Raw genomic sequence first — 27956 nt, 5'->3', positions numbered from 1 at the left:
CCCTAATTTTTGAAAATTTGAGGAGAGAAAAATAAAAGAGCCAACAAAATAAAATAAATCAAGCTTATAATTTTGAAGACTCGTTTGTGATATATGCAGGAGACTCAATCAATATCGATGAACATACACGTAGATTGATAATTTTTTTCAAATACTAATTTTTAATCTATTTTAGACTATTTTATTATTTCTAACCCGCTCAAGAGGAGACCACATATTAAGCATCATTGGTTATTCCTCTTATGAACGAGTGTAACTTATCTTTTGACTTAAGACCTTCATTTATTCTATTCGTGGAGTTATGTGCTTTGACGTCATTAAAAATAGTCTTTAATCAGATTGTGATTAATACAGTTGTTGGGTGTATGACAAAGTGTAGAAAGAATAGTATTGAGTCAATAGAGGATTCATCGCTCTCTTGGATTAGGAGTTAACATCCTGGTCACTTGATAGAAATATTAATGACTCGAAATCCATGACCATGGGAGGAATGATTTATCATTCAAGAGGAGTCTAGTATATCTTGGAAATCAAGTAAAACAATTAATTTGGTAATGATATATAATGTACCGAATTAATTGGGATGTAGGCTTAGATAAAGAAATTGAATTACACAGTAATCGGTTCATAGTGGTTTACAGTTTATGACTGATATTAATTTTATCACGTTGGGTGGCTAAAAACTGTTGCTAGATGGTTACCTTAGTCTGTGTATGGATTTACACTACCTTCGTGTATAAAACCTAGAGAGTCGCACGCATAGCACGTAGACATAAACAATAGTATCGGAAGCTAGTCGAGATATAGATTAAATATGAATTTATTTGATACAAAGAAGAGAGAATTCGAATAGTCATAATCATGATGATTAATGGAGAATTCGAAGAGTCGTCATAATGATAATTAATGGAGAAGTTGAAGAGTCATCATAATAAAGCTCATAAATGAAAATTTTATGGAGATTATAACTCTTCATCTTCCTAATTAATGAAGATCATAAATGATGAATTTATTAAGAACTTAACTCTTCGTATTCCTTGGAGGCTATAAGTAGTCATTATCGGAAAGATTCAAGTGTAGATTTTTGTTCTCTCCATTTCTCCCTCGTCAACTTCTTCTTCATTTTCTTCCACCGGAAGAGATCGGTAGTGCTTCCAAGGCTTTGTCAATCCAAGAAGTTAGAACCTAACGGATCGTGTCAAGTTCGTGATCTAGTGCACGTGGATATCGTTAGAGGAGTCACACGTGAGGCTCTTATCTGTCGAGTGATATCATTCAAGCCTATCAAGGACTTTGAGGTATGTTTTATGTTACTTTTGTGTAATACTATATGTACCACGAAAAGATCCATGATTCATTATATGTCTTCTGCTGAGCTCTGAACCCAACAGTGGTATCAGAGCCAAGTTCATGGTTGGTCATATAGTACGAAATCAATTCTTCAAAATTTATTTGAGGAATCAGTGTTTCGACAGATTTCAAAGAAATCTTAATTTCCTTATTTTAAGTTATATGCCGTAACATTTCATAATAGAAATGAATTTTGTCTAAAAACAAATACATGTTGTAATTTAGAATAAATTTCTTATGCCATAAGTAGATTAACATGTTAAAATCTCTCAGACCTATCTGTCTTAAAATACTAAGAGAATAAATCGATTTCGTTTGAGTTTAGCTTTCTAGTTGTGAAATTTAATTGTTGTAAGAGGCTTCTCTACCCAGAGGAGATTTTTACTGAGCTTTTCATCTTCCTTGAATTAACAACCTCCCTGGTTGTAACCAAGTAACTCTTTCTGAGCCTCTTCCTTTTTTTTGTGTCTTTTAATACTTTTTATGCAAGTATTTATTTTGATAAAGCTATAAGTCGAGGAAAAAATTTTCGTTTTATTGTGCATACTATTCATCTTCCCTCTAGCCGGTCGCCAAGGGACCAACAAGAAGAGTTTGGAGGTAATTAATTAATGTAAGTATTAATAATGGATATTAATTTATATTTGATCATTTTATATAATTATTATACTTTTTATTAAGTTTAATTTTGTTTGGATTAATCCATCGAGAAAATGAGCAAGGATCTTTTACTACCACTTGAAGAAATATTGAAATTATTCATGAGGAACCTTAAACTAGATGAATATGATAGTTTCCACGATGATGTTCACGTGATAAAAATGTGAAATCGTTCGTTTTCAGCGTCCCGTCGCATTCAACCCTGGGTCATCATGAGGGAGGTAAATCACAGTAGTCGAGAGGGCAAGTGATGGTGGGGTGAGTTGCACAGGGTCCGGAGATTTACGCTCCGATAACCCTATGATTCGATCTCATGATCACATGTGATAAGCATGCCATCATTTATCATCTAAGATGATCTGTGAGATATTCGATGATAATGTCCACGCTGCAAAGGCGGGTTCCGCCGCCCAGCGGCCCCCTACGCCTGCCCCATAGTATTGTAGGAGGAGGTAAATCAGGGTGAATGCTGGGTTGGCAAGTTGATGGTTGTTCGAGGCTTTAAGCCAGCAGACGGGGATATTATTCCACATTGCAACTGACGACACTCGAATCGTCCACGTACCATGTGTTGAGGGATCAAGGGAGAGAAAAATTGTCTTTGGTGATTCATATGGAAGTTAGAAAACTTGAATTGTCGACGTTAGTGTCACAGAAGTTAGATGCCACAACTGACCATTCAAGCTCAGTTAATGAGAACAAAAACTCTAGAAAATTTTAATTTGAACTGATAACTTAGATGAAAATATACTTGATACGATATTCCTAATAAAGACGATAATTTATTAAAAGACGTATTTAAATTTTGAAATTTATCAAAAAATATATATTATTTTGTAGAGAAATGACAAAGAAAATTAAAAAAAAGTCAAATTTATTAAGATGGTAGAATGGAAAAAACATCTTAAAAAATACGTCCTTTGATAAATAAAAAAAATAACAATTTGCATGGTCTAAATAGATATGGAAGGAATAATTTTGACAAATTATAGGAGCATGGGTTTTCTATATTTTTTTTATTCACCTAAAAGTTTCTCCCGTCGCTGAATTCACTATATTTTTTATTTTAAAAAAAAATCAGAGGGTGAGAAACTTTTACAAACTTTTGATAAACAAATATGATTTTAAATAAAGTATAGACCCAAACTTTAATTAAAATATAATAACCACTCCGGGAAAATAATGACGAAAATAAAAATATTGAAAAATCACAGCAAAAGACATCATCAGAAAAAACAGATTTGGAGTTTTTTTTTATTATTAAAAACTTATAAAGATCAATTTCGATAAACACCAATATGAAGGGCACTTCTCTGATAAAATGCTCATAATAAAATGTACCGAATTTACACCCTTTAAAACACCACCTGGCGAACAGATAATATACTCAAGGAAAATGGGATGATTGAACACCAGTAACTAAACACCTATGTGCTTGCCATCATTTTTTTCCTTATGAGTGCTCCATAATTTACCAGATAAGCCTGCCCTACAGTTCGTAGTCAAACCACTGATCAAATATTAGAATCCTCCGATCAATATTCCTGTAGCCATGCCTGTCATCAGTTCCATCACAAGACAAGATTTCCACTCGCTAGTTATCACATCAAAGGTTCTAGTTATCCATAACATAGTGGCATTGCAGAGTTGTACACTAATTGCCTTACCTACTAGATATAAAGAGCTTATAAAGTACTGCAAGTATGGGACACTGCTAAAACAACCTAATCTGCAATTTGTTGCAAAGAGTTCTTTTCAATGCAATCATAATCCATGGATGCAATTCCTTTGCACTGAAGCAGCGCAAAAGGAGCCTCTGAAATAACATCAAAGGAAACATACTAAATCATCCTCAAAGAGATCCCTGGCATAACATCTAAAGACATTTACTAAGGTTTTAAGCACAACACACATCTGCACAAGTTAGAACCTCAATTTTAATCAGCTACATATACTTGTGAATCTCTTTTCAGTGCTTGTCTGGTTTGCTTTTCATGCGAAGTTGTAGTTGAGGCTACATATGCATGCAAAATTCTTATGATGTTCAACTCTGGAGTCTTTCTGATAACAAATCTGATTTGAAGACTAAAGTCGAGTATTTCTAAACCAAGGAGTAGTATTTGTTGCTCCCTTGTCACTTGTGCTAGTCTGATAGCTGGATAAAATAGTTGCATTTTGTGCTAAGGGAGACCTTTGAATGGAATGATTGAAACCAAGAGTTGCTCTTGAATGCAATGGTGCAACAGGATCATGGCTAAGACTGGAAGGAGGTCGTGATCCACTCAGGTGACTATGAGGAAGAATCGGGCCTCTTGGAGAACCTAAAGATGTTGGGGATGGAGAAGCAATCAATGGGTGACGCCTCGAGAACTCTGACTTCCAGTTATTCACAGGGGAGGGCAGATTGATGGTGGTAGTCGTTTGAGTTTGATCAACTTGTTGTACCAGATCTGGGGGATACCACTCAGGCATGTCATCATCGCTTTCATCCCAGCGATGTCTTCTTGAAAAAATGCTATTGGATATTGAACCCACTGATGAATTATGAGCATGGGAACACAGTTGGCCATGCGATAGTGACGACTTCATCACAACCTTGTTATCCAAAATAGGCTTTTGCAAGTTTGTTTCAGTAGGACTTCCTTGATAATTTTTTATCATGTTGTCTGGGAAAGTTGCAAGCTGCCGTTTCTGAATAACTTCAACTGACTGCATTGTAGTCGATCCAAGAAGAGTGGGGGTCTTGCCCAAATCCCTTGGGGATTGCTTAGTAAATGGAACAGCATCTGAGTTGCAATTTGTGAACCATGAAAACCTGTTTACAGGCTTATCAAGGCCAGCACATGCTGAACTAAAGTCAAACTCTGGTAGATCATCAACGTCAACAGAGCTAGCAGAGACATTTGGAGCTTGTGTCAGTGATGGTGGTGGACCAAGTGCTAGTGGACGTGGTCCAGGCAAAGGCAAAAGAGGTGGTCCAGGCAGAACATAACTTGACTCGTTACCCAAGGATGACTTCCTTGGTTCAGAAACAAATTCAGAAGGAATTTCAGAGCTGCTGAAACCTACATTAGTTTCCTGCAAGAACATGAATAAGAACAACTCATATAAAGGTGATAATCTATTTGGTTCAGATTCACTCAGGAGGAATTTCAGAATGTATTAGAGATTTACTACACTAGTGTTCTGCTCAAGGATTAGTCAGAAGTACACAGTTACCGACACACATGAATAAGAAAAACAGAAGTTGAAATAAACAAAACCTGTGTGAATACATTAAACAAACCTTAGTGACGGAACTAGTTGATTGGATGATTCTTTCAGAGAGATCTGAAGGCAAGGAAGCTGATCCAAGAAGAGTGGTTTGTGTCATTGTAGGCCTCGTTGCCGGGTTGTTGGACCCTTTGATATGCATCATACATCTTTCTGGTTTTGAAACAGTTTCCATTAGATTCTCTCGAGAGCTTGTGCAAGGCCTCTGAGCTGTTTGTGGTTGAAGAGGAGGTATTGGTGCAGTTGATTGTATAAAATGATCAAGAAAGCTACTGAGGGCATTCAGGTTTTCATCGCAAATAGTATTTCTCTGGTGATTTTCTGTGATCACTTGAGTTGGTTGCATAGGAACCTGCCGTACTGGTTCTGAATCAGGAACACTTTTTGCTTCTGCAGCATGTAACAGAGGGTTCCTCAAGCTTCCCTTTGACATCATTTCAACATTCTGTGGAGAGATTTGAACTGGAGCAATAGGAGAGTTATATGGTAGCGTTGCTGCAATCTGACCATTACTAGTTGTTTTAAGACTATTAGATAACTCTACTCCAGAGTCATCAAGCTTGTTTTTGGTACTAGTATGACTTGCAATGTCAATGTTACTATACTTAACTTCAGATAAGTAATGGAGTGGCATGCCATCAGCTTCTGTTGCGCTTAGTGGAGCTTGCTTACTATTTCCATTCTGCTTATCTGACCCATCATTTGTTGAAATCTCTTCAGAAGAGTGAGGTTGCTTTTGCACTAAAGATGTCAATTTCCTATCCAATGCTTTAATGGTGGAGGTCGAGGTTTGACAACCTCTGCGCCAAACAACACAACCAATTAAAGAATTTGGAACTTCTACAACTGCATTCATTCCTTTGAAGAAGCCAAATTTAGCAAGTATAGTTATTATGGTATCGCTTCGAGGGCAAACATAAAGATCGATGCCAGGACAGATCTGTGCAAACCCTACCCTCTTACTCTCTTTATAATCGTTGGCTATCTGCAACCATATATTCAATTTTGAGGTACCAAGTACTGGCCTAGACTAAACATCAAATTTAAATGAAGGACTCGTCATTACCTCCTCCATACCTTTCAGCCCAGACAGGGATGACCCAGTTTTCCAGCAAAGGGAAATCACCTAACATACATGAAATATTAAAAAAAACACACACAAAAATCTAGCAGTAGCTTTATCCTAAATTAACTATTTAGAAGATCTCCGAAGCCCTAGATTAATATCAAGGACCATGACAGAAGACCGTACTGTTTAATTCTTGTTGTGCCTTATTGCTTCACGCATGGTCTTCAAAAGTTATGAAAGAGCTACAGAATATTTACATAACAAACCTCCCTGTGAAGTCAATTTTCTTTTATACATAGAATAACCTAATCACACGATGATCAGCACATGTTTGATAAGCATCTTAGTTCTTCACTCAGTTCACCGATCACTCTAATGCAATAGGCTAGATAATCTGGCTAAGTTTGTTTCAAAGCAAATGAAAATATGCATGCATTCACATTGTGTATTCCAATAAATATTGCGTGATTTTGAAATCAATAACTATGTCAATATGAATCTATCATAGGCATGTATATTAAACAAAGCAAATTTGTTGTTCCAAAATCAGCTATATTATTCCAAACTCCAATCAGTGTTGTGCAACCGATTGGTCAGAAAAATACCATACCATTAAAGCACGTGTTCGAGAACGAGGAAGTTCCTGAATGAATTTTTCAAATGCATGTAGTCTAACTTTTCCTTTAATTTCAATGAGATCAGACCACTTTATATCTTGAGCCTTCTCACCACTGAAAAAATAAAAATTGAACATAGAAAAATGCCAAGGAAAAGAAACAAGGAATACTTTGCAAATGTATTTTATATAAAAGAAGATTCATTCTCCACTTAAATTTTCCTTGAAAGTAAATAGCATGTATTAAGAATGGAGACTGCAAAAGTGGTAAACATGCAATAATATTTTTTATAAATGTAATTTTAAAGGGACTTAAGGAAAGTTCTATAAAACCACAGCTATGTTATATGGAACTGAATGTTGGGCTATGACTCGAGCACATGAACAGAAGATGAGAGTTGCAGAGATGAGGATGTTAAGATCGTTGTGTGGACATACGAGGATAAACAAAATAAGAAATGAGAGCATTAGAGAAAAAGTCAGAGTTGCATCTATTGAGAGAAAACTCTGAGAGACACATTTAAGATGGTACGGGCATGTACTTATATGACCAATAAATAGTCCAAATAGGCAATGTGAAACTATGACAAACACGCATATCAAACGAGGAAGACCAAAAAAGACTTGATTGGCAACAATAAAACAAGATAAAATTTATTCAAGTATAGATGATGATATAGTAGGACATAGAGCTTAATGGCATAAAAAGATTCATATTGCCGACCTCACCTAGTGGGATAAGACTTGATTATTGTTGTTGTTGTTGTGATTTTAGAGGGACTTGGTTGAAAAAGTAAATCAGATAAAGGAATAACTACCGTTTCAGCACGTATATAAACAGGTAGATTTAGAAGTTCTTATGGTTTCTATAAGCATAGCTCAAAAAAGCATGCAATATGTAAATCTTTGGGCGCACAATATTTTAAATGCCTTTTAAGTACTATTCAAGAGTCAAGATATGATTTTTTTTTTTAGAGGTTACAGTGACAGTATGTAATGCTTGAGAATGATTAAAGATCAAATTAAAAATACCAAATTATTAGCATCCCAATTAATTATAATTTAGTTAGGTATACTGTGCATCTACCCATCTCTACAACCCAATCAAATGACATAACCAGAACTATAAATACTAAATTTGATGTGATTCATGTGCCAAAAAGCATGGAGTTATTTTGAAACACGCTTGATATCCAAAGTAAAATGACATTTGTTGCAGGATTTGAGTTTTTTTATTATTTTTATTGTTGTACCATACAAATTTTGTCCCTAGACTTGATGTGTTTTTGATTGAATTGAAATTTTACAAATGCTCATGCACAATTTAATTTGCCTTGTATTCTTTAATTATCAGAATACCGGTACAGGAGTTTTTATGCATTGTATATTTGATAAGGATTGGCACTTGTTTCCATGTATGAGCAACAAACTCAGTGCTACCTTTTCATAGCTCATCAGTATCTAACCTTAAGAGTATGATACTACAGGAGCCATGAGCCCTACTGGTGAAGTAGCAGATATTCAAGCACTAGAGATACTTGCTCATTAAACTTCACATAACTTCCATGATCAGGGGATCAAATGGCAAGAAGTAGGGTTGTAGAAAACAGTGTACTTGCAAGTAGTTGGTTTCTACCCATAAACTTGTACCTTCTATGATCCATGTCAATATGTTGTAGGTGCAAGCTACAAGTGACAGGAGAGAACCATTAAGCGTCAAAAAAAAAACTCTTTAAACTTCTATTTCACATGCCTCCAAAGTGATAAGAGAAAAAAATTCCAACTTGATGAAAATAGAAAGACCGTCTAGAAATAACTCAGCAAGAAAATAAACTAGTTAGTTATCTAAATTTTAATTTCATTTTGTTTACTTTAGTTGTTCCATTTCTTTATTAAAGTTAGGTCCATTTTTGCCCATTTTATAACATGGTGTTATTGCAATATGTTTTAAAAGAGACATCCTCTCATTGTTTTCATCATATAGTTAATAGTAGAATTTTCATTCTCCAAATGTTCTCTCTTGCAAGATTGGCAACTGAGATACGCAACCTTGTAAATTGCTGATTGAGACTCAAGGAGAGCTAACACTATGTAAAGTGATATTAGAGCCCAACTTTATTTTCAATTCAGGATTTATATCGACAATCATCTTCCTATGTGGCTGAAAAAATACACCCATGTTCCTACTGCTTTGCTCCGTGACTCCTGTCAAGTAAGCCAATTCCTCGTAAGAAGGAAAAAATTCTGCTACTTTCCCATTCACGCCTTTCCTCCCTTCACTCCCACCCTCACTGCACCATGCAAACCTCTTCCATACTCAGCCCACCCTACCCTGTTCTCTCCCCCTAGTCCACCCTTATCCTCTCTCCACTGGGCATATATCCTCCCCAACATTCTCATCTCTTATTCCACCTAAGGAACTAACCCACCATAGCCACACTCTTACTCCCCTCTTCTGCCTTAAAAGCTAGCTCACCCTATCCATTGTTTCCAACCAGAAAAATCATCCATAAACCTTCCGAACATATTATTTAATTGGTTGACTAACACAAGATTATTTTAACTCATATGACATGACCTACCCAACCCTACCTAGTGGGGTAAGGCTCGATTGTTGTTGTATATGACATGACCTACCACTAATGAAATTCATACAAGATGTTCAAACCACCTAGCATAGACAGGATTGAGATGAGATATAGATCAAAAAGAAAGTATATTTTAAGTATTTCAAGAATCAATTCTTTCGCATATGGATAAATTAGAAATAGTGATCCTTAAGTGTCATAGAATAATAAAGTAAATTTGAGGAGTTTTATATGGTCGTGCCATTAGGGAAGAAGCTGCATAAATTTAAGGAACTATTGTTTATGCTTTGACTTGCTAGGGTGAAGTCTAGTGAGTGACCATTCTCTATTTAGAAATTAAAAATTTTTCATTCATGATTCCCTAACATCTTTCTCTAGACCATTGGAATTACACAACCCTATCGGTAACCATTCATCCTAGATGTATCATCCAACAAGCCATAAGAGTTAAAATCATAGGTTATCAACAGACCCTAACTTCAAACCCTTAAGTGATTGACCACAACATTCTATGCTTTTATTATCATAGTAAGTTCACATTAGCATCCACCCATATCAGATCTTAACTATAGAATTTGAACCTGAATCGTAAAAAGACAAAAACAATCTAGAGAGCAAGCAGTTTTCCCTAGATGAACCATAAAAAATCAAAAGATGAGGTACAAGTTATGAATCTTCAAGTGGAATGCTGCATATTATCTAAACTCGTGATATAAAAGCCTATGAAATATGCACATTTACTTTCTATACATTCAGGAGAGGTGCGGGATAAAACAAGCAAGGTTGTCATAGAAAGTAAAAAATTGCACTAATGAACTATCTACCATTAGACACTAAGATATGCCCCTCACTAGAACTTTGAACATATAAAGTTGCATGGGTTGATCAAACATCCATATGAATTGTACACACCCATATGAAACGTAGGAAGGTACTTGGTGTCCATTAAAATGGAAAGAAAGAATACAACTATAAGAAATGGATAAGGTTTTCTGATAATTTTAGATTGTATCGTTCTAAGTTGACAATAGGTATTTGAACTTTCTATAACCTACAATGGATGGAAAAAATTCCTACCTATTAAAACAGCAACCCACAAAAACTAGTAAATAAAACAAAAGCCTAAGCCATAAAACATAGAAAACCATTCAACAACGAAGAAAATCACTCAACAATGCAAACAATCTCTTTGCCTCTTTAGTGTTATTCTCTAGGTAGCTCAGGAGATAAAGTTGGCCTACTAATTCACCTAACAACCATTCCCTAAAATCAAATAACTTATGAAGGAATTTCAAGGGTTTACTCTACAAGAACAATATAATGATTTGCCTCCTTTATGAATTGTCAGCTTTGCAAATGCCAAACCTCCCCTACTTCTTAAGAATCCAAATAAATCAAGCTAAACATAAAAAGACAAATAACAGGGCATTTGAAAATATACTTTATTTGGTAAAGCATAATCCCTTGCACTATTCAAGAACTATAATGCATTTATGATGGTTAATGCATTAACCATCATGCCATCAACAAAACCACTCTAAATTTATTTTAAGAAAGATAATTGTGAGAACCCTCAATCACTCACATTTTGGTGAAGGCAAGTTTCGGACCAAAAACCTTGGCAACAATTTCAAAGGACCTTACTAATTAAGCTAATTGGCAACCTCCAAAAAGATAGCTATTAGATTTCTCAAACACATATTTGTTTGAAGGTGGTTTTTGAACATAAGACCTTACCACTCTCGATCATAGAGTTTTAATATTTAATGACATTAAATTGATTTACTAAAATGAGAATTGCTGATGAAGAGAAAATTATATTTAGAACATAATATTATGTATGGATAGCTATATTTGTTGGACTTTCGAATGCCCCAAGCACATTAATGAGAATATCAAGGCCCTAACTTTTACAACAACAACAACTAAGCCTTTTCCCACTAGGTGGGGTCGGCTGTATGAATCTTTTACGTCATTGAGCTCTATCTCCTATTATATCATCATCTATATTTAAATAAATTTTATCTTGTTTTATTGTTACTAACCAAGTCTTTTTTGGTCTTCCTCTTCTTCATTTGATATGCATGTTTATCATAGTTTCACATTGCCTAACTGGAGCATTTATTGGTCCTCTAAGTACATGTCTGTATCATCTTAAACGTGTCTCTCGGAGTTTTTCTAGATACAACTCCGACTTTCTCTCTAATGCTCTCATTTCTTATTTTGTCCATCCTCGTATGTCCACACATCCACCTTACTATCCTCATCTCTGCAACTCTCATCTTCTGCTCATGTGCTCGAGTCATAACCCAACATTCAGCTTCATATAACATAGCAGGTCTAATTGCGATTTTATAGAACTTACCTTTAAGTTTAAAAGATACTTTACGGTCACATAAAACACTCGACGCTCCCCTCCATTTCACCCATCCTGCTTGTATTCTATGTAAGACATCTCTCTCAATCCCTCCATCATTTTGCAAAAATGATCCTAAATATTTAAATCTTTCGGTTCTGGGCACCCGTCCTCTCCTATCTTAACAATTGTTTCATTATTTCTAATATTGTAAAACTTAAATTCCATATATTCTGTCTTTAATCTACTAAGCTTAAAACCTTTACCTTCTAGTGTTTCCCTCCAAAATTCTAGTTTAGCATTTATTCCTTCACGTGTTTCATCTACCAAAATAATATCATTTGCAAACAACATACACCACGGTACTGTGTCTTGAATGTGCGCAGTGAGTTCGTCCATAATTAGTGTAAAAAGATAGGGACTTAGAGTTGATCCTTAATGTAACCCTATCTTTATTGGAAATGTTTCAGTTACTCCGCCTGAAATCTTTACTCTGGTCGTTACATCCTCATACATATCCTTAATTAGTTCGATATATGTTACGTTAACACCTCTCTTTTCTAAAATTCTCCATATAATTTCTCTTGGGACTCTATCATAAGCTTTTTTTAAGTCAATGAATACCATGTGTAGATCTTGTTTTTGCTCCCGATATTTTTCAATTAATTGTCTAAGAAGATGTATAGCTTCTATTGTCGACCTTGCAAGCATGAACCCAAATTGATTTTCTGTCACTGTGGTCTCCTTCCTTAATCTTTTTTCTATTACTTTTCCCCAAAGTTTCATAGTATGACTCATTAGTTTAATACCCCTATAATTTGCACAATTTTGTACTATCTCCCTTGTTCTTATATAAGGGAACTAGAGTACTTATCCTCCATTGATTAGGTATTTTTTTCGTTTTCAATATCATGTTAAATAATTTTTAAGCACTAAGTCCCTATCTTTGGGCACACCTAAATTATAAACCTTTTAATGTTATATGTGATGCATTAGATGTAGAGGGGAGTAGGGGAGGGGGGATCCTAAGTCAAGAAGGTCAATGAATCTTTACCAAAAAAAATCAACTAAAACATTTACTAGCAATAAGTTTTTGCATTATTGTTGATGCTTTTTAAGATATTAGAAGTACTATTATTATAAAATGAGTTCGGCTTGTTTCGATCACAAAGCGCTAAGCTTTATCTAATTGCATGTGTCAAAAATTCTAGGTGGATTAAATTACTTCTGTGATATACTTTCTCATGAAGCATCACCTAGACAAGAGAATAAATCCATTGACAAACTCCTTGGAGTTGTTTCCATTTATAGAGGACAAGCACAAGTCAAGTCATACAATTTGAACGCAAGATGACTACACTATTGTTTAGATTTTAGGAAAATATTCTAGGGGATGCAAGTAAGAGAGGCAATTTGCATTGTCATGTTAACCATGTTATAAATATGTCATGTCATTTGGATCAATAAAAAATTATAAAACTAAAATTAAATATTTTCTAAAATAATTTTGTAACATTAACTAAGGTTATCAAACAATCTGTTAAAATGTCATAGAAGTTATCAACATTTTTTAAATGAATAATACTTATAATGAGCCCATTCATGTAAACTCAATTATATATTGAGGTTGTGTCATATCACTTGCAGGCTTAATCTTTATTAAACTTGTTTCAGGTTGGGTTGGTCATGTTATCCAGATGTGTCTAATATTTTCGACTATAGATGAGTTAAAGGGTTGCTATAACTAGATAGATTATGCAATCAACAATCTTTACCTATTCTCATACTTGAGATACCAAAACCCACTACACAAAATACAGGATTTTACATGCCAAAATATATTCCCTATGAGCTTAAAAAAAATTTAGCATGAACTTTGTTTTAGGATGTCTAAAACTAGTCAATCACTTTCATTTTGGTGATCATGAATTGGCTTTCCAAAGTTATTCTCTTTCATATAAAAATTTAAAAGATTCATTGCATTCATTTTATGAAATACTGTCAAGTTAGATAGTTATTACTTTAAAATCCTATGAAAAAAAAATGAAACACCTGACCAAAGTTCTCATTTTCCTTTCACCCACAAGCTGATGCCGAAGTTGAGAGTGTCAACTTTCATGTGCAACTTCTTTACATGTCTAATTGGCAAAAAATCCTAAAACTTAAAAATATTATGTCGTCTACCAAATTACTTGCAACAACCTTATAAATAGATCTTTTAATGGTGCTTATTTGAAGTTTCATGGATACCTAACTCATGAATTATTGATTTGACATTTTTCATTTATTTTTTCTCATTTATCTCAATCTTTATCCTTAACATATTTGACACATATATATACCAATATTAGGGAAAAAAAATAGCACTGAGTAATGCAACTCATAGGTGCATGCTAATGGACGTCATAACATAGGAGATTATATTATTGAGTGCAAATTTCTAATGCTTTTCTAAAAATCCCTTAAAGAAACATAATGTTGCTCTCAAGTCCCTTTCATATTATGAGAAAAATTAAATTAGATGCTTATTTTCTCTCAAGTCTACTAAGGAAGTTATGTTCATTAACTTTCCTATAAATTGCACTCCTTCAACTCCCGTGCATAAATTCCCGGCGGGTACGTGCGCTTGGAGAAACAACTCCTCTCACCCCTGGCCACTTGACGATCGGCTATATGCTGACCCCGTGATTTACCTTCCTTCACATAACTTGAGGACAGGTTGTGAGGGGCACCTAGGGTGAGCGTAATCACCTTCTACTACAATAATTGACTACTCGAAGGACTCCTATTTAACAATTGATTTGCACTTTTGTTGGTCATCAAAAGACTAGATGATGATAGTTATTACAGACATAAGTGTCAAGTTCTTTTTGGTAGGGGAGGAAAGTGCAAAAAAACAAAATCTTCCTGGTCCAATAAAATAAATTAGTTCATGATATTATTATACTCCTTTTACCTTTTCCTATAAATTGACACTATTTTTTTGCTTGTTAATGAGACAAATTATGTATTTAATTCAACCTGTCAAATAAATTTCCTCATAACTTTAATCATTCAGTCAATATGAAGTTGTCTCTCCAAATAATTTCCTATATTGGGAGCTGAGGCACACTGAATTGCTCGTGTTGCATCAAAACAATTTCAGAAAACTGGATAAATAATTTCCCCCACTGCATGTAAATTGACATTGTTATCCCAATCACTTGGATATCTTTTAAACATAATAAGTTTCTTTGGTCTTGATACTTCACACTTGCAAGTGTAATTGATTTAATTTGCCCAAGTAATAGGATTACCATTTTTCTGTTTGGACAAAGTAATATGATGTCAACACAAAGCCCTATTTTTTTCTTTATAAAAGGGTTAAATTGATGAATATATCTTTAACTTTTAGGATCTTAACAAATTCAGTCTAAATTTAGTCTAAACTTCTGTCTCCTAATTCTAAACATGATTTTTTTTAATTTATGGCAATTGTAGCCATCAATTAATTAATTTATGTTGTTTGCAAAGCAGAGTAAGGCTGCATACAATAAACCCTTCCCTGGACCTGCATTGGCGGAAGCTTCGTACACCAGACTGTCTTTTTTTATATACTCTATTTGTTGACTTGGAGCGTTCAAATGACTACACGCAAATCAGAAGTCCTAAAATAGACATGCAATGAGTCCCTTGAAAACTATATCATCTGAATATATGAAAATGATCAATCTGAACTCATTTACCAAAGATTACATATCACCCATGTTGCATGGGAATATTAGTCATATGAGCCCTCCAAGTTATATTTTCAGAAAAATCAAATGGACTGATTGGTTGCTCTGATTACAAATTAGAAAGTTTATATGATTATGAAAATTATAAATTCCACCTATATTTGTAAAATCGAAAAGTTCAAATAATACTTACTAATGTATCTTTTAAATTAAATTATAGAAAAATTTACCCAAAATGTAAACATAAAAGTTTAATAAAAGCATTTAATTGGATTACTAATGTGCTTCCATTTGTACTCATTCAAAAAATTACAATTGCAACTAGCAACTAATCTTTATATTTTAATTGAACATTTGTATAGTATTGGAACTTAGCTTTTGCACATTGTTGTAACCAAAAGCATAACAAGAACAACTTGAATTTCATTAGGAGTTGTTGATGACTTGACATCATTTAAACAAGTTTACAAATCTTGTTGACTTCAAGTTGACTGGAAAAGGTTTTTTCTTTTTTGTTTGCAAGGATTCTTGCACATAACTTGTACAGTTAGAGAAGCCATAAACTCTTTTTATACTCAAATAAATCAGAGAAGGATGTAAGTCATGAACTCATACGAGTGTTGGATAAATCAAAGGTGACTCTTGCTTGCTTCTTCCATAAATATTTGAAGTGTCAGGTAATACTTTTTCCAAAATTTCTTCTTGCCTTTTAATGTTTGACTTGATAGTAATAATGGAGGTTGTTCTCGTTATGTAATTTTTTTTTTTTTTTACTTTGGCAGTACGCTAAATTTTTCAAGTGAACATGACAGATGCATGACAGAGAGATTAGTATTTTTGTAGTAACTATTAGGTCTTTGAAACATAATTCTAACACCACAATGAATTCAACCTGATATAAGTTCTTGGTTTCTCATAGCACCTTCCTAGAGGCTATGGGAAACATGAATTCAACAATTAGGGCTAATTGTTGAACTTCTCTATGCTATAACTGTTTGATGGAAGCTTGCTATGAAGGTCGAGCAGAAGAAATTTAAGGTCCTAATCTCTGAAACTGATCAATTCTTATTTCTCAATCATATTTGATTTAAGTTCTCAACTACTCACTCATTAAAACATTACACACATAGGGCAATTCAAAGATCAACCTGCATTAGTTCATGCTTATTAAGAGAATTAACTATTAATACATAAGACATAGGTATTGACACATTCCCATTCCACATCATGGTAATCCTTGATTAGGACCACTTGTTTAATTATTGAAGTCCTTTCAGGTAACAAACTCTCCAATTAAACAATTGTGACTTCGTGGGTTTCACAGATCCTTGAAATACATTGAGAACCTTTTAAGTTGAAATGAATTGAAATAATAGGATGAGATTAATTGTATGTTTGTCTTGAAATCTCACACTTTTCCATTTCTTGATTCATTAGAGGTTCAGTCTCATCTGAAAAATGAGTTGGAGCAGTTCAGGATGGCATTGTTTAGAAACAGATTGTCTCTGCCATTCACCACTCCAGTATAACCTATAAATGACTCAGAAACCTGCCAGTAAAAGTTTTATTGTTTGTAGTGTGCACTAACTCAAACTACTTGAGTCAAAGTGAATTCGTCATTGCACATTTGCACCATAATCTAAAGGTTATAAGGGAGTGTTTCATATGGTTGAATAGAATTGAATGGAAAGGGAATGAGAATAGAAATAGAATGGAATAAAACTAGAAATGATTCATTCTATTCTGTTATTTGGTTGTAATATGGAACGATATAATTAATAAAAGGATAAATTCTATCATTGACTCATTTGGTTTGTTTAATTCTTCTTGTGAATTTGATCTACTTGGTCAAATCTATCTTCCATTAGCCCAAATTGCCATGTCTGCCCAACATGCTTGGCTCCCGCTTGAATCATCCAAGCTTCTTCGCTTAGTCATTCTGCACGGCACATCCGGCTCATTGGATTCATCAAATCTGTCTAGTCTACCAAATTTGAGTCAATCAGCTCATTTTGGCTCATCCAGCTCACTCATTTTATTTATATTTATTTTTGTTTTGAAATAATAGTTCAATGAGTAGAACCATATTTGATTTATGGTTTCACGAGCTAGAATTATAATTTAACCCTGAAGATTATGTGTATCAAGCTTAAATCATGAACCATTGCATGAAAAGAAGAAAAAATACAAGTAGAACGCAACAGATTTTAAACTGAATTCCGTGATATCATGTTGAGGTTTGATTTAGTGACCACTTATCTCAAAGCCGTAAGGTGCTAGGAAAGAGCAAAATTATATGTTTATAATTGCCATGATCATGATCTTACAAGTATAAATATCTAAACGTGAAGTCCAGTTTAAAATAATTTCTATTTCTGAGTTTTTATTTCATTTGATAAACTGAGTTACATGACATCAATACCACGACCTTTTGAGTCGTCAAGTTTTCAAGCTTTAAATCTAAAATTTTTTAGAAATTTTAATCAAAGGTTTAAATGATTGATTGACGTGGTGATTTCGAATGCACTAGCATTTTAGCTATAAGCTACAACTAAGATAATGAACTACCAAAAGAACATAAGAAATCTGACACTAAGCAACCTGATAACTTAGTGGAGTTCCATTGGCCTGCATTGATTATACCGAATCTAAATTATTTAAGCAATTGCATCTCAATAGTCTCAACAAAGAAAAATATGTTCAAGATTAGAATTGGAACTATTTGTTTTAAATGTTCAAGATTTAGAATTGGAACTACTGGTTGAGGAATTCCCTTCTCATATAAACCACCTCACTTCAGATGCTTCTGAACTATAACATGCCAACTTACAGTTGGATAGCCTAACAACCAGGATTAGCAAACAGTTTATTACAAAAAATTATATGCACTCGCTGGTTAATTGAACAATTCCCACTGGCTTGTGATCCAATAGATTTGTAATCTAGCATGTGTACAAGGAATTTCCAGAGTATTGAGTTGAATCAATTTTGAAATCTTCACTTTAACTGGACTCAATTGCCTTACAAAAAGTTCGGTTTTCAGTCAAACAGTTATTTTTTTGGTCCAGAGAAGAACAGGCCAATTTATCAAACCCGTACTCAAATGCATCTTTTGTAAGACAAAAAATTATTTAGTTCTTGTACATTGTGTCATCCAACTCTTCAATTCCTTCATAGGTTTACTTAGCTAAGCTGACTAAGTGATTAGAAGATCATTTTCAAGATGGACTACTTAAAAAATTTGATTTACATTTAGGTAAACTATTAGTATATAAACATTCCTAATAATGCAAATGTCATACATTGCTTTGTCTGAGCTAAAACTCAACTGACCCAAGAAACATTTTGCATGTCTTTAAGGAGAAAAAAGGTGCTGGAAATGTTGGAGACATCTATGTTTTTGTAAAGAACATCTAATAGTTTATTTGAGTTGGAGGTATTGATTCTTGAATCAATAGACTTATATTTAACATATAGATGTAGAACATGCTGTGGAAGCTCGCAAGCATTTTGTTCTTGGACATTGTGTCATCCAATTGTTCAATTCCTTCATAGGTTTGCTTAGCTAAGCTGATTAAGTGATTAGAACATCATTTTCAAGATGGACTACTTAAAAAAGTTGATTTACGTTTAGGTAAAACTACTAGTATATATCCATTCCTAATGCAAATGTCATATATCGCTTTGTCCAAGCTAAAACTCAACTGAACTAAGAATCATTTTTCATGTCTTTAAGGAGAAATAAGGTCCTGGAAATGTTGGAGACATCTATGTTTTTATAAAGAACATCTAATAGTTTATTTGAGTTGGAGATATTGATTCTTGAATCAATAGACTTATATTTAACATATAGATGTAGGACATGCTGTGGAAGCTTGCAAGCATTTTCAAACAACAAATTGGTTTAAAATGAACAGAAGATGTAAACATAGATGAGCCAAATAGGCCACCAAAGTTGAAGGTAAAGCTGTATTTGAAGACAATGCGAGGGGTTAATAAGTTAGACTATTGTATAAGCACATAACATGGATCATCCTTGAAGTAATCTTGTGGAGGTTCAATGTTGAAGAGGCAAGTAGATTGTGGAGAATAGGGAAAGACAACCTTGATAAGGAGGCCTCTTTTAGCTTGAGGTATCCTTCAATTATTTTGACCCTTAATATGCTTTGCAGACCATGACTTCTGCTAAGAAATTTTGTTTCGTTGTTTAGTGTGAGGGCTCAAAACTACATATTCAGAATCAACTTCTTCACGAATTGGCAAATATTTAAAGATGACAATATACTGATACATAGAGACAGCACGAGCTGCTATTAAAACAATATTACTCTGACAATGAGAGGAGCTACGTAGGGATTGGATTAATTTGGTTTGAGGGTGTATATAAAAGATGAAAAGATAATAGATGATGAAACGGAAAAACAAAAAACATGAAAATAATAAAGGCTAGTTACAAGTCATCTACTTTGACTAAGCCTGAGCTTCAAGTTGTCCCTTTAGTTTCATTTTGTAGCATTTAATTTAATACATCTTTAAAACAAAGAAAGTAGTAGTCTTGATGCAAAGAAGGATAATTTTGCATGATAAAATGATCTTTTCCATATCTCCCTCATCTAATCTTCTACACTGTCCCTTACACAGGAAAAAAAATTTTCAATTTTTTAATTTATTTTTTTTTCAAATGTTTTATTTACCTTATCCAACTCTTTCCATGATGAACCAGTCATGGTCAATCCCAATCCCGGATAAAGGAGGAGAATCAATGTTAAAACTAAGGCAAATGTTCAATAAATGAATCTATTAAACTATTACACTAATGCAAGGTTGTTCCTCGGAAAGAACATATTACAGGATCCGACTGTAACGTCTCGGCAAGGACTACTACATCTCCACAACTTGGGTGTAGTGCTAAATATGCAAGAGTTCGTATTGCAAGGTCTGACTATAACGTATCGACAAGGACTGCTACATCTCTATGTGAACTTAGATGTTGTGTTAAGATAGGAGATGACGAGTTATCTCGAATTGAGAGCTTTAAGTATTTAGGATCATTTTTTGCAAATTGATAAAAAGATTGAGAGAAATATCTTAGAATACAAGCAGGATGATTGAAATGAAGGAGAGTGTCGAGTGTTTTATGTGATCGTAAAGTACCTCTAAAACTTAAAGGGAAGTTTTATAACACGACGGTTAGACTTGCTATATTATATAGCTCTGAATGTTAGGCTATGACTCGCGCACAAAGTAGAAAATGAGAGTTGCAGAGATGAAGATATTAAAATGGATGTGTAGACAAACGAGGATGGATAGAATAAGAAATGTGAGCATTAGAAAAAAAGTTAGAGTTGTATCTATTGAGGAAAAACTTTGATAGACACGTTTAAGATAATACGGACATATACTTAGACGACTAATAAATGCTCTAGTTAAGCGATGTGAAACTATAACAAATACGCACATAAACTATGATAAATACGAACATCAAACGAGGAAGGCCAAAAAAAAACTTGATTAGCAATAATAAAATAAGATAAAATGTATTTAAGTATAGATGATATAGTAGTGGATAGAGTCCAATGGCGTAAAATGATCCATATAACCAACCCCTCCTAGTGGGATAAGGTTTAGTTGTTATTATTTTATTTACCTTATCCAAGAAGCTAAGGATGCAACTGGTAGCATTTCTTGAAATTCATTTAGAGGCAAAGTAAATTAATATAAATCTTTAAATTGAAAAGTAAAGGTTTAATTTCTTCTATTATGTTTATATGTGGTCATCTCATGAACATGGTAGTCATACTGAGTCAGAGTAGTCACTAGTGAGTGAAGGCATAATAATCTACTTGCTGTTGAATTTGTTTTTTTTTTCAATTATCTTTTCTGCGAACTTTACTCTTTCCATGAGAGTAAGGCAATAGATTATATCGTTGTTAAATTTGTCCTGCTCCACTCAGGTAAATGCCTAGAGTAGAGCCTAGAACGTTAGGCCATGTGTTAGGAATGAGTGCCTAACTAGGGCCATGTGTTAGGAGTGAATGCAGACCTCAACACCTTAAAGGGCCTAACTATCGCCATTTGAGTTGGAGTGAGCACCTACTCTGAAAATGTTCAGTACAAGATTTAGATATGTTGCTTAATTTCTAAAATATAAGAACTTGGTTTCTCTCAAGCAAAGCTTCATGGGATTTGGAGTTGGCACCTACCTTGAAAAGGGTTTAGTGCCATTTGTGGCCCATTTTGGACTTTGGCATGATCTGTCATAATTGTTGAATCACACACGACCTTATTTGGCATTAAGATCTAGCTCAAAAAAGTCCGAGGCAATGCCAATCTCAATTGAAAAGTAAGTACATCAAATTAATAAGCGTAACTTTCCCTATTACTACAGCCAGCTAAAGAGCATTGAAAGATTCCTATTTTTGGTCCGCTAAAAGAAGGAAAACCAATCTAGAATTAGTTTAGAAACTATCCGTCAACATTGTTTAGTGATTCTGCTGACTGCTTCTATGCCATCTTCTTAGACTATTATCTCATTGAACCATTTCTATCAATAAAATTTAGGATCCTGATTCAAGGAATTCCCAATTCGAGAAATAAGAAATTTAAAATATTTCTTCTGACTCTTTCAAATTCGATGAATATTGATCAATTATATATTTCATTGTAGTACATGATGCAGAGTATCATTTCATTTGATTCCTTTGAAATCCATAGTTGACGTTGTGATTGTTCAAGTTAATTATAAGTTAGTTTATAATTGATTTAGGCTAATTGTCTGATTCACAGTTAGTTTATATGAATGCTTTGTGACATAAGCCTAGTCAACAAGGTTACAAATTACAATTTGAATTTGGCAAGTTGCCTAAGCAATCATAATCCCAATTAGAGTCTAAACCCTTGAACACCTTGTTCTTTAGTAGGATCTTAAACTTGACAACCTTAATTTGGTAAATCTACTCAGTTTTTATAAGTTGACATTCACTGGATGCAAATCATCTTTTCATACCCACCATCAAAAAAGACTCCCCATCATTAGAATCTGTTTTTGCCTCCAAATATCAGAACTCTTAATTCTTTAATTGTCAATTAACTCAAAGCTGTCAATCTCCAATGTAGGAGTAGAATTTGCTTTTGAAGTTTCCAGGGTAAGCAAATTCAATCAGCAAAAGCTGCTTGACACTATTTCCTGCCTGAACATCCAGGAAACCGGAAAGGAATCATAGAGCAGCAGGTTGAATAGTAAAAGATGGTATCAAATGAAACAAGGTTTAGAATCCACAGTTAACCAAGGAAAGAAAGATGGGTGCCTTGAGCTTCTTTCTTGTCTGATCTTAGATTTAGATTCAAACTCTTAGGAATAGGTCATTTACAATAGTTATCCTTTCTGCAATTACTTCCTTTAACAGATCCACCCTAAGGTGCTCTCTCTATCTCCACACTATAGGATAGAAAGGTTCTCTCTTCTTAGGTGTTGGTTTTCACTTTCCCAGGACAAAAGAACAAGGATTTATATGACCGGCCCTTGTGGTGCTTTGGTTTTGGGATATGAATTAAACTTTTTACTAAGAAAAAATTTCCTTGAGAGATTCTATATAAAAATTTCTAGGAACTTATTTGATGATAGATGGGACGTTTGGTACCCTTTTCTCGCCATATAGCTCAAATTTATCCAAAAGATTGGGGTTTTCAATTGGTAGATATGTCATCCATTGACACAGATGTCTACACTTGTAAAATAATTCTTAGAGTGAGATATAAAAAGGATTGAGATCCCTTCGGTAAAGTTTCATTTCTTCTTAACCTTTATTGAAGCCATGAAAAAGATAATGCATTCACCTGTAATGAGTATCAAAGTTGCCACAATGTTGATTATCATATTCGTGGCCATGTCTTATCATTTTCAGGATGTTTATCATCCACATTTATGAAGGCATTATTTGGCATACATATTGGTTTCATTGTCTCAGCTGTAACTAGCTAGAATCATTTGTATGTACCTTTGAGTTCTAACAATGAACTTTACCCATGATGACAAAGATATAACAAACAAAAAAGTTACACGTGTGATAAAATCTATTTCACATCTCTTTCCTTTAAAAGCTGTTCTGACTAGATTTTCAATATATATCAGATAGCAACCATAGGTTAGCACAATTATTAATCATAGTTTGCTTTTACTTGACTTATATGAAATGTTCTCCTGGGAGATTCTCATTTCTCTCTCAATCAACTAAGTTAATATTTACTTGGTAGCTTCCATTTTATTACTTAACATTGGCCCTTTGACCTGTAGCCATTATTTTAGAAAATTTAAGCTGCTCAATTCAATCTACATCTTCATAGCAACTAAGATTTATCTTCTTATCCTTACAGTTGTAGAAAGTTGACAACAATCAGGATATAACAAAACTATGATTCTGCAATAATGTTGTGTGTATCATACTGCAGCTTCCTTGGTTACATATTCATTAGATTTTTGCTGGCTTGAAAGTTACATGCATTACAAAGTGTTTCTTCACCTTTCTTAGACACCCTTGTTACAAACACTGGGGGATTTATTCTTTATGGCAGCATCAACAGATGCATATTGATCGTATTCTAGTTAGGCATCCCACATTCAAGTGGAAGTGCACTTTATTATTGATTTATTATTGAAACAAAATAGAAAGAAGTGAAAATACATAGGCAAACATTTATAGATTTTTTGGCTATCAACTACATCTCAGCATATTGATAATTGCCATATTGTTATAGAAATATAAAACTCAGCAAAATAGTCCACAGTTTGCTTTTCATGTTCACAACTAATCTTCTGTGGATCATTAAATGGATCTCTTATAAAATAGTCCACACAATTATATACAATGATCACATATGGATAGAGAAGGTCTTGTAACATACAAGAAACGTGGTCAATTTCATATGGCCCATAGAGGGGAACAGATGCGGATGCACTATCTAAAGGCACAGGTATTTTAAAAGACTTGTATCAATGTCAAAGTTATTTTATGATTTTTCTTTATATGATGTATAACAATTTTCCATATCACATATGACTTAGGAAAAATTAATTGAGAAATTTAAAGCATATATTGATTGATTCAATATATAAAATCCTAATGAAGTCAGTTCAAAAAGCTAGATAACTGGATTACCCTTAAAAAAAAGGTCCTAATGACTTCTGTTTGGTCCTTTTGCATGAATACAAAATGTGTTTTGATCCGAGGGAACAGGGATAACAATTGGTCATGAACTTGGTCAGATGATGATGTTAATATGTCCCACTAAGATTGGTAAAAGTGAATCTTCTCTTTACCCAAACTAAAGATTATCTAATTTCTAAATGCTCGCAAATAACAGATTATGAGATTGACTTGCCATTGATTGATCGCTGGAAACAAAGGCCAGAATAAATCAGCTCTGTGAAGGTTTGGAAACCAAACAGTGTTGTCTGAAACCAGGTAACGCTGAATAGGGAGTAAACAGAAAAAAAAAAAATATCCTGGAACTGAATTAAAATGCTGGGCGTGCACATATATGTATAAGCAGATTCAAGTGCACAGGAAGACCAAGTTTTTAAGTAGGAACCTTTTAAAGAAGGCAACTGCAGACACAGTTGTAGAATTGTTTAGCTGAAGTGACCCATCCCATAGCTTTTCAGTAGAAACTGAGGATATCTTCCCATCAACTGATTTGAGTTCATCTGAATTATTAGAAGCCAGACCATCAGAAAGCTCAACAATAGATTTTTGACTATCAAGGGTATGGTTTTCATCCTCATGTTTTGAATCGGTAGTAACCTCTGATACTCTAATTTCATCCTGAAAATCAACGGACTTTTTTGATTTTTCACTACTTAACCATGTCTTTTCACATTCAGAAGGTTTGAGTAAGTGATTCACTACTTTTTGATTTTTTCTTTCATCGCTAATATCTAAAAGGTGACGACTATGTGCAATGCGATTCTTAAAATTTGGGTGAGAACCATGGTTAATTTTTCCTATATTAGAAGAAGTTGGCTCTTCAATACTTAATTTTCTCCTTTTGCCACTTGTCTCATCAGTAATATCAGTGTATTGACCACAGTAATTCCCTTCAAGTAGTCCTCCTTTGAAATCCTTGGCAACAACTTTTCCATTTGAATCAAAATAGTTGTTAACCATTGCCATTTTATGCGTTTCAACAGTCTGCATAGAAGGGCAAATAAAGGAATAAGCATGTAACTGTTTGGAAAATTATAGATGAGATAGTCATTAACTCACCGTTGTACATGATTCCTGATCAGCCACACATTGATTAGTGCTGTTTACACATGGACTAAAGTGTCCACTATTCTTTCCTGTATAAGAATTGGTGTCACTTGATTCCACCCAATTGGGGATAACATCAGCAGAACTTCTTGAATCATATGAATCGGAGACTAGTGAAGCAAACGTATTAGTCGTCAAACTGTGAATTGGGTGGCCTCTGGAGTGAAATTGAGCATATGCGGGTCTCGAAGAAACAAATTCACTGTTAAAAGGAAATCCCTTAGGAGCAACTAATGGAGGTGTGATTGCAGGAAGTGGAAGATTTGCATGGGTACATGGTACATGTCCATAAATATCATTCAGTTGTCCTGAATGGGATACAATATTTTGTATCTTATGATCAGGAAATGTATCTGTGCCTTTTCGTTTTTTGGGTTCTTCAGACAGAAATTCTGATCCCAAACCAGGTTTGAAAGTTGACGGGTTTGACTTCATAAGAGAAATGTCAGAGCTAACAATTTTTTTGTCCATCCTTTGATCATACAACATAAAGTCATTCTATCTTTCAAACTTTCAAAAACAGGACAGGAGCTTTAAGGTTATCCTTTAGAAACCATCATAATATATGCCAGCAAATGCTGAAGAAATTGCAAATTTCCTGGATTTTGAAAATTAAAAAAAAATTAAGCATCAAAACTTAATCGTCATAATCATTATATATATAATATGCTGTAAGGACAAAATTAGATGGTAAAAAACATTATCACCAAGGTGAAGAAATATCAACCATCAGATAAATAAGAAACTGAAAAGGACATTACAAGAGAATTTCCAATCTAGTACCATTAACAGTGGCAGTGAAACACAAAATTTAGTAGAATCCTTAGCTATGATTCTTTAGAAGATAAGTTGACAATAGTAAGAACCATAGAGTATAAAAATTTGAGTAATAGCTGACTGCTGAACAATCTTTTCTATTGCAGATTCCAGTTTAAACTAATAAAAGAAAACAGTCAGGCTTATATTACTGATGCATTTACTATCAAGAACCTAACAAAACAGTTCAGCTTCTCCTATTATCCCCAGGACACAGTATTTTGTAATACAGAGATTTGCTTAGCATGGTATAGTGCAATTTCTTATCAGTCACGCATAGGGCAGCCAGAAGTTATGAATATTGTGATCTGTTTGGGATGGTACAGTGAAATTAGAAAAGGAATTAAGATAAAATTTTGTTAGAAAACGTATATTTTAGGTCATATTTCTTTCTTTATTTAATCTTTTTTCATGAAAATATCTAATGTTTACCAATAACCAATGGCCTTTCCCTTAAGATAGTTACAAGCCACGTGCAGTATTTTACATTCTAATCCCCATTATCCATTGACATACACAAGTTGAAATCAGAGGGCTTCTATGTTACAATTTTTTCCAAATTTTGAGTCAATAAGGATTTGGATAATCTAGTAATTCAAAAAGATATTCAGCCCGTCACAATCCTTCGCTTAAATAACTCACTCATTGGAACCAGGATGTGTTCTTTTCTCTCGATCAATGCAATCTCAACATGCATGCAATGCTACGAAATCAAGATTGGGAGACCTCGTGATTCCTTAGTCCTGATGTAGCTATATTAACTAAACTTCTACTATTACTCGTCAGGGATTATGGAAAACCCCAAAGAAGCCCAAGATGGTACACGTTTAGGCCACTCGTTACCGATAACTATCAGATCCCTAACCGAATCGACAGGGTTCAGCCAATTTTTACAGAATAATAGGGAAAGTAAGAAAGAAGAACACAAACAAAACAAAAACAGCATGAAGAAAAGGAAACGAACGAGATGATTAGACCGAAGGAAATTTCAATGATTACAGGAGAGAGCAGTCACCGAAACGACGTGAGAGGAGGAATACCTGGACAATCGCCGTCGTTGTGGTGCCGCCGCCGACGTGAGCCAGAGAAGATTGATGGGAACTCCAGTAGGGCAAAGGACACTGGAGTCACCTGACTTCTCTAATTTGTAAGCCTATTTTTCTTTTTCCACGTAATAATTCATAATAAAGGATTGGCAACTT

At 34.1% G+C, this 27956-nt stretch overlaps 1 protein-coding gene across 1 annotated transcript; it reads right to left on the bottom strand.

The window, feature by feature from the left end:
• Window positions 1-3322: 3322 nt before the first annotated feature.
• On the bottom strand, window positions 3323-27909 carry LOC121993234. Its single transcript, XM_042547946.1, has 7 exons — window positions 27795-27909; window positions 25891-26536; window positions 25217-25815; window positions 6963-7083; window positions 6350-6409; window positions 5297-6268; window positions 3323-5088 (listed from the first exon to the last, which is right to left on the bottom strand). Exons 2-7 carry the CDS (start codon window positions 26425-26427, stop codon window positions 4096-4098), a joined length of 3282 nt encoding a protein of 1093 aa, XP_042403880.1. The 5' UTR covers window positions 26428-26536; window positions 27795-27909; the 3' UTR covers window positions 3323-4095.
• Window positions 27910-27956: the final 47 nt, after the last annotated feature.

This window comes from Zingiber officinale, chromosome 6B, assembly GCF_018446385.1.
Source record: "Zingiber officinale cultivar Zhangliang chromosome 6B, Zo_v1.1, whole genome shotgun sequence".
NCBI classification, from domain to species: domain Eukaryota; kingdom Viridiplantae; phylum Streptophyta; class Magnoliopsida; order Zingiberales; family Zingiberaceae; genus Zingiber; species Zingiber officinale.
Note: the sequence above shows the minus strand (reverse complement) of the source record. Positions and strands in the feature narration are given on the sequence as shown.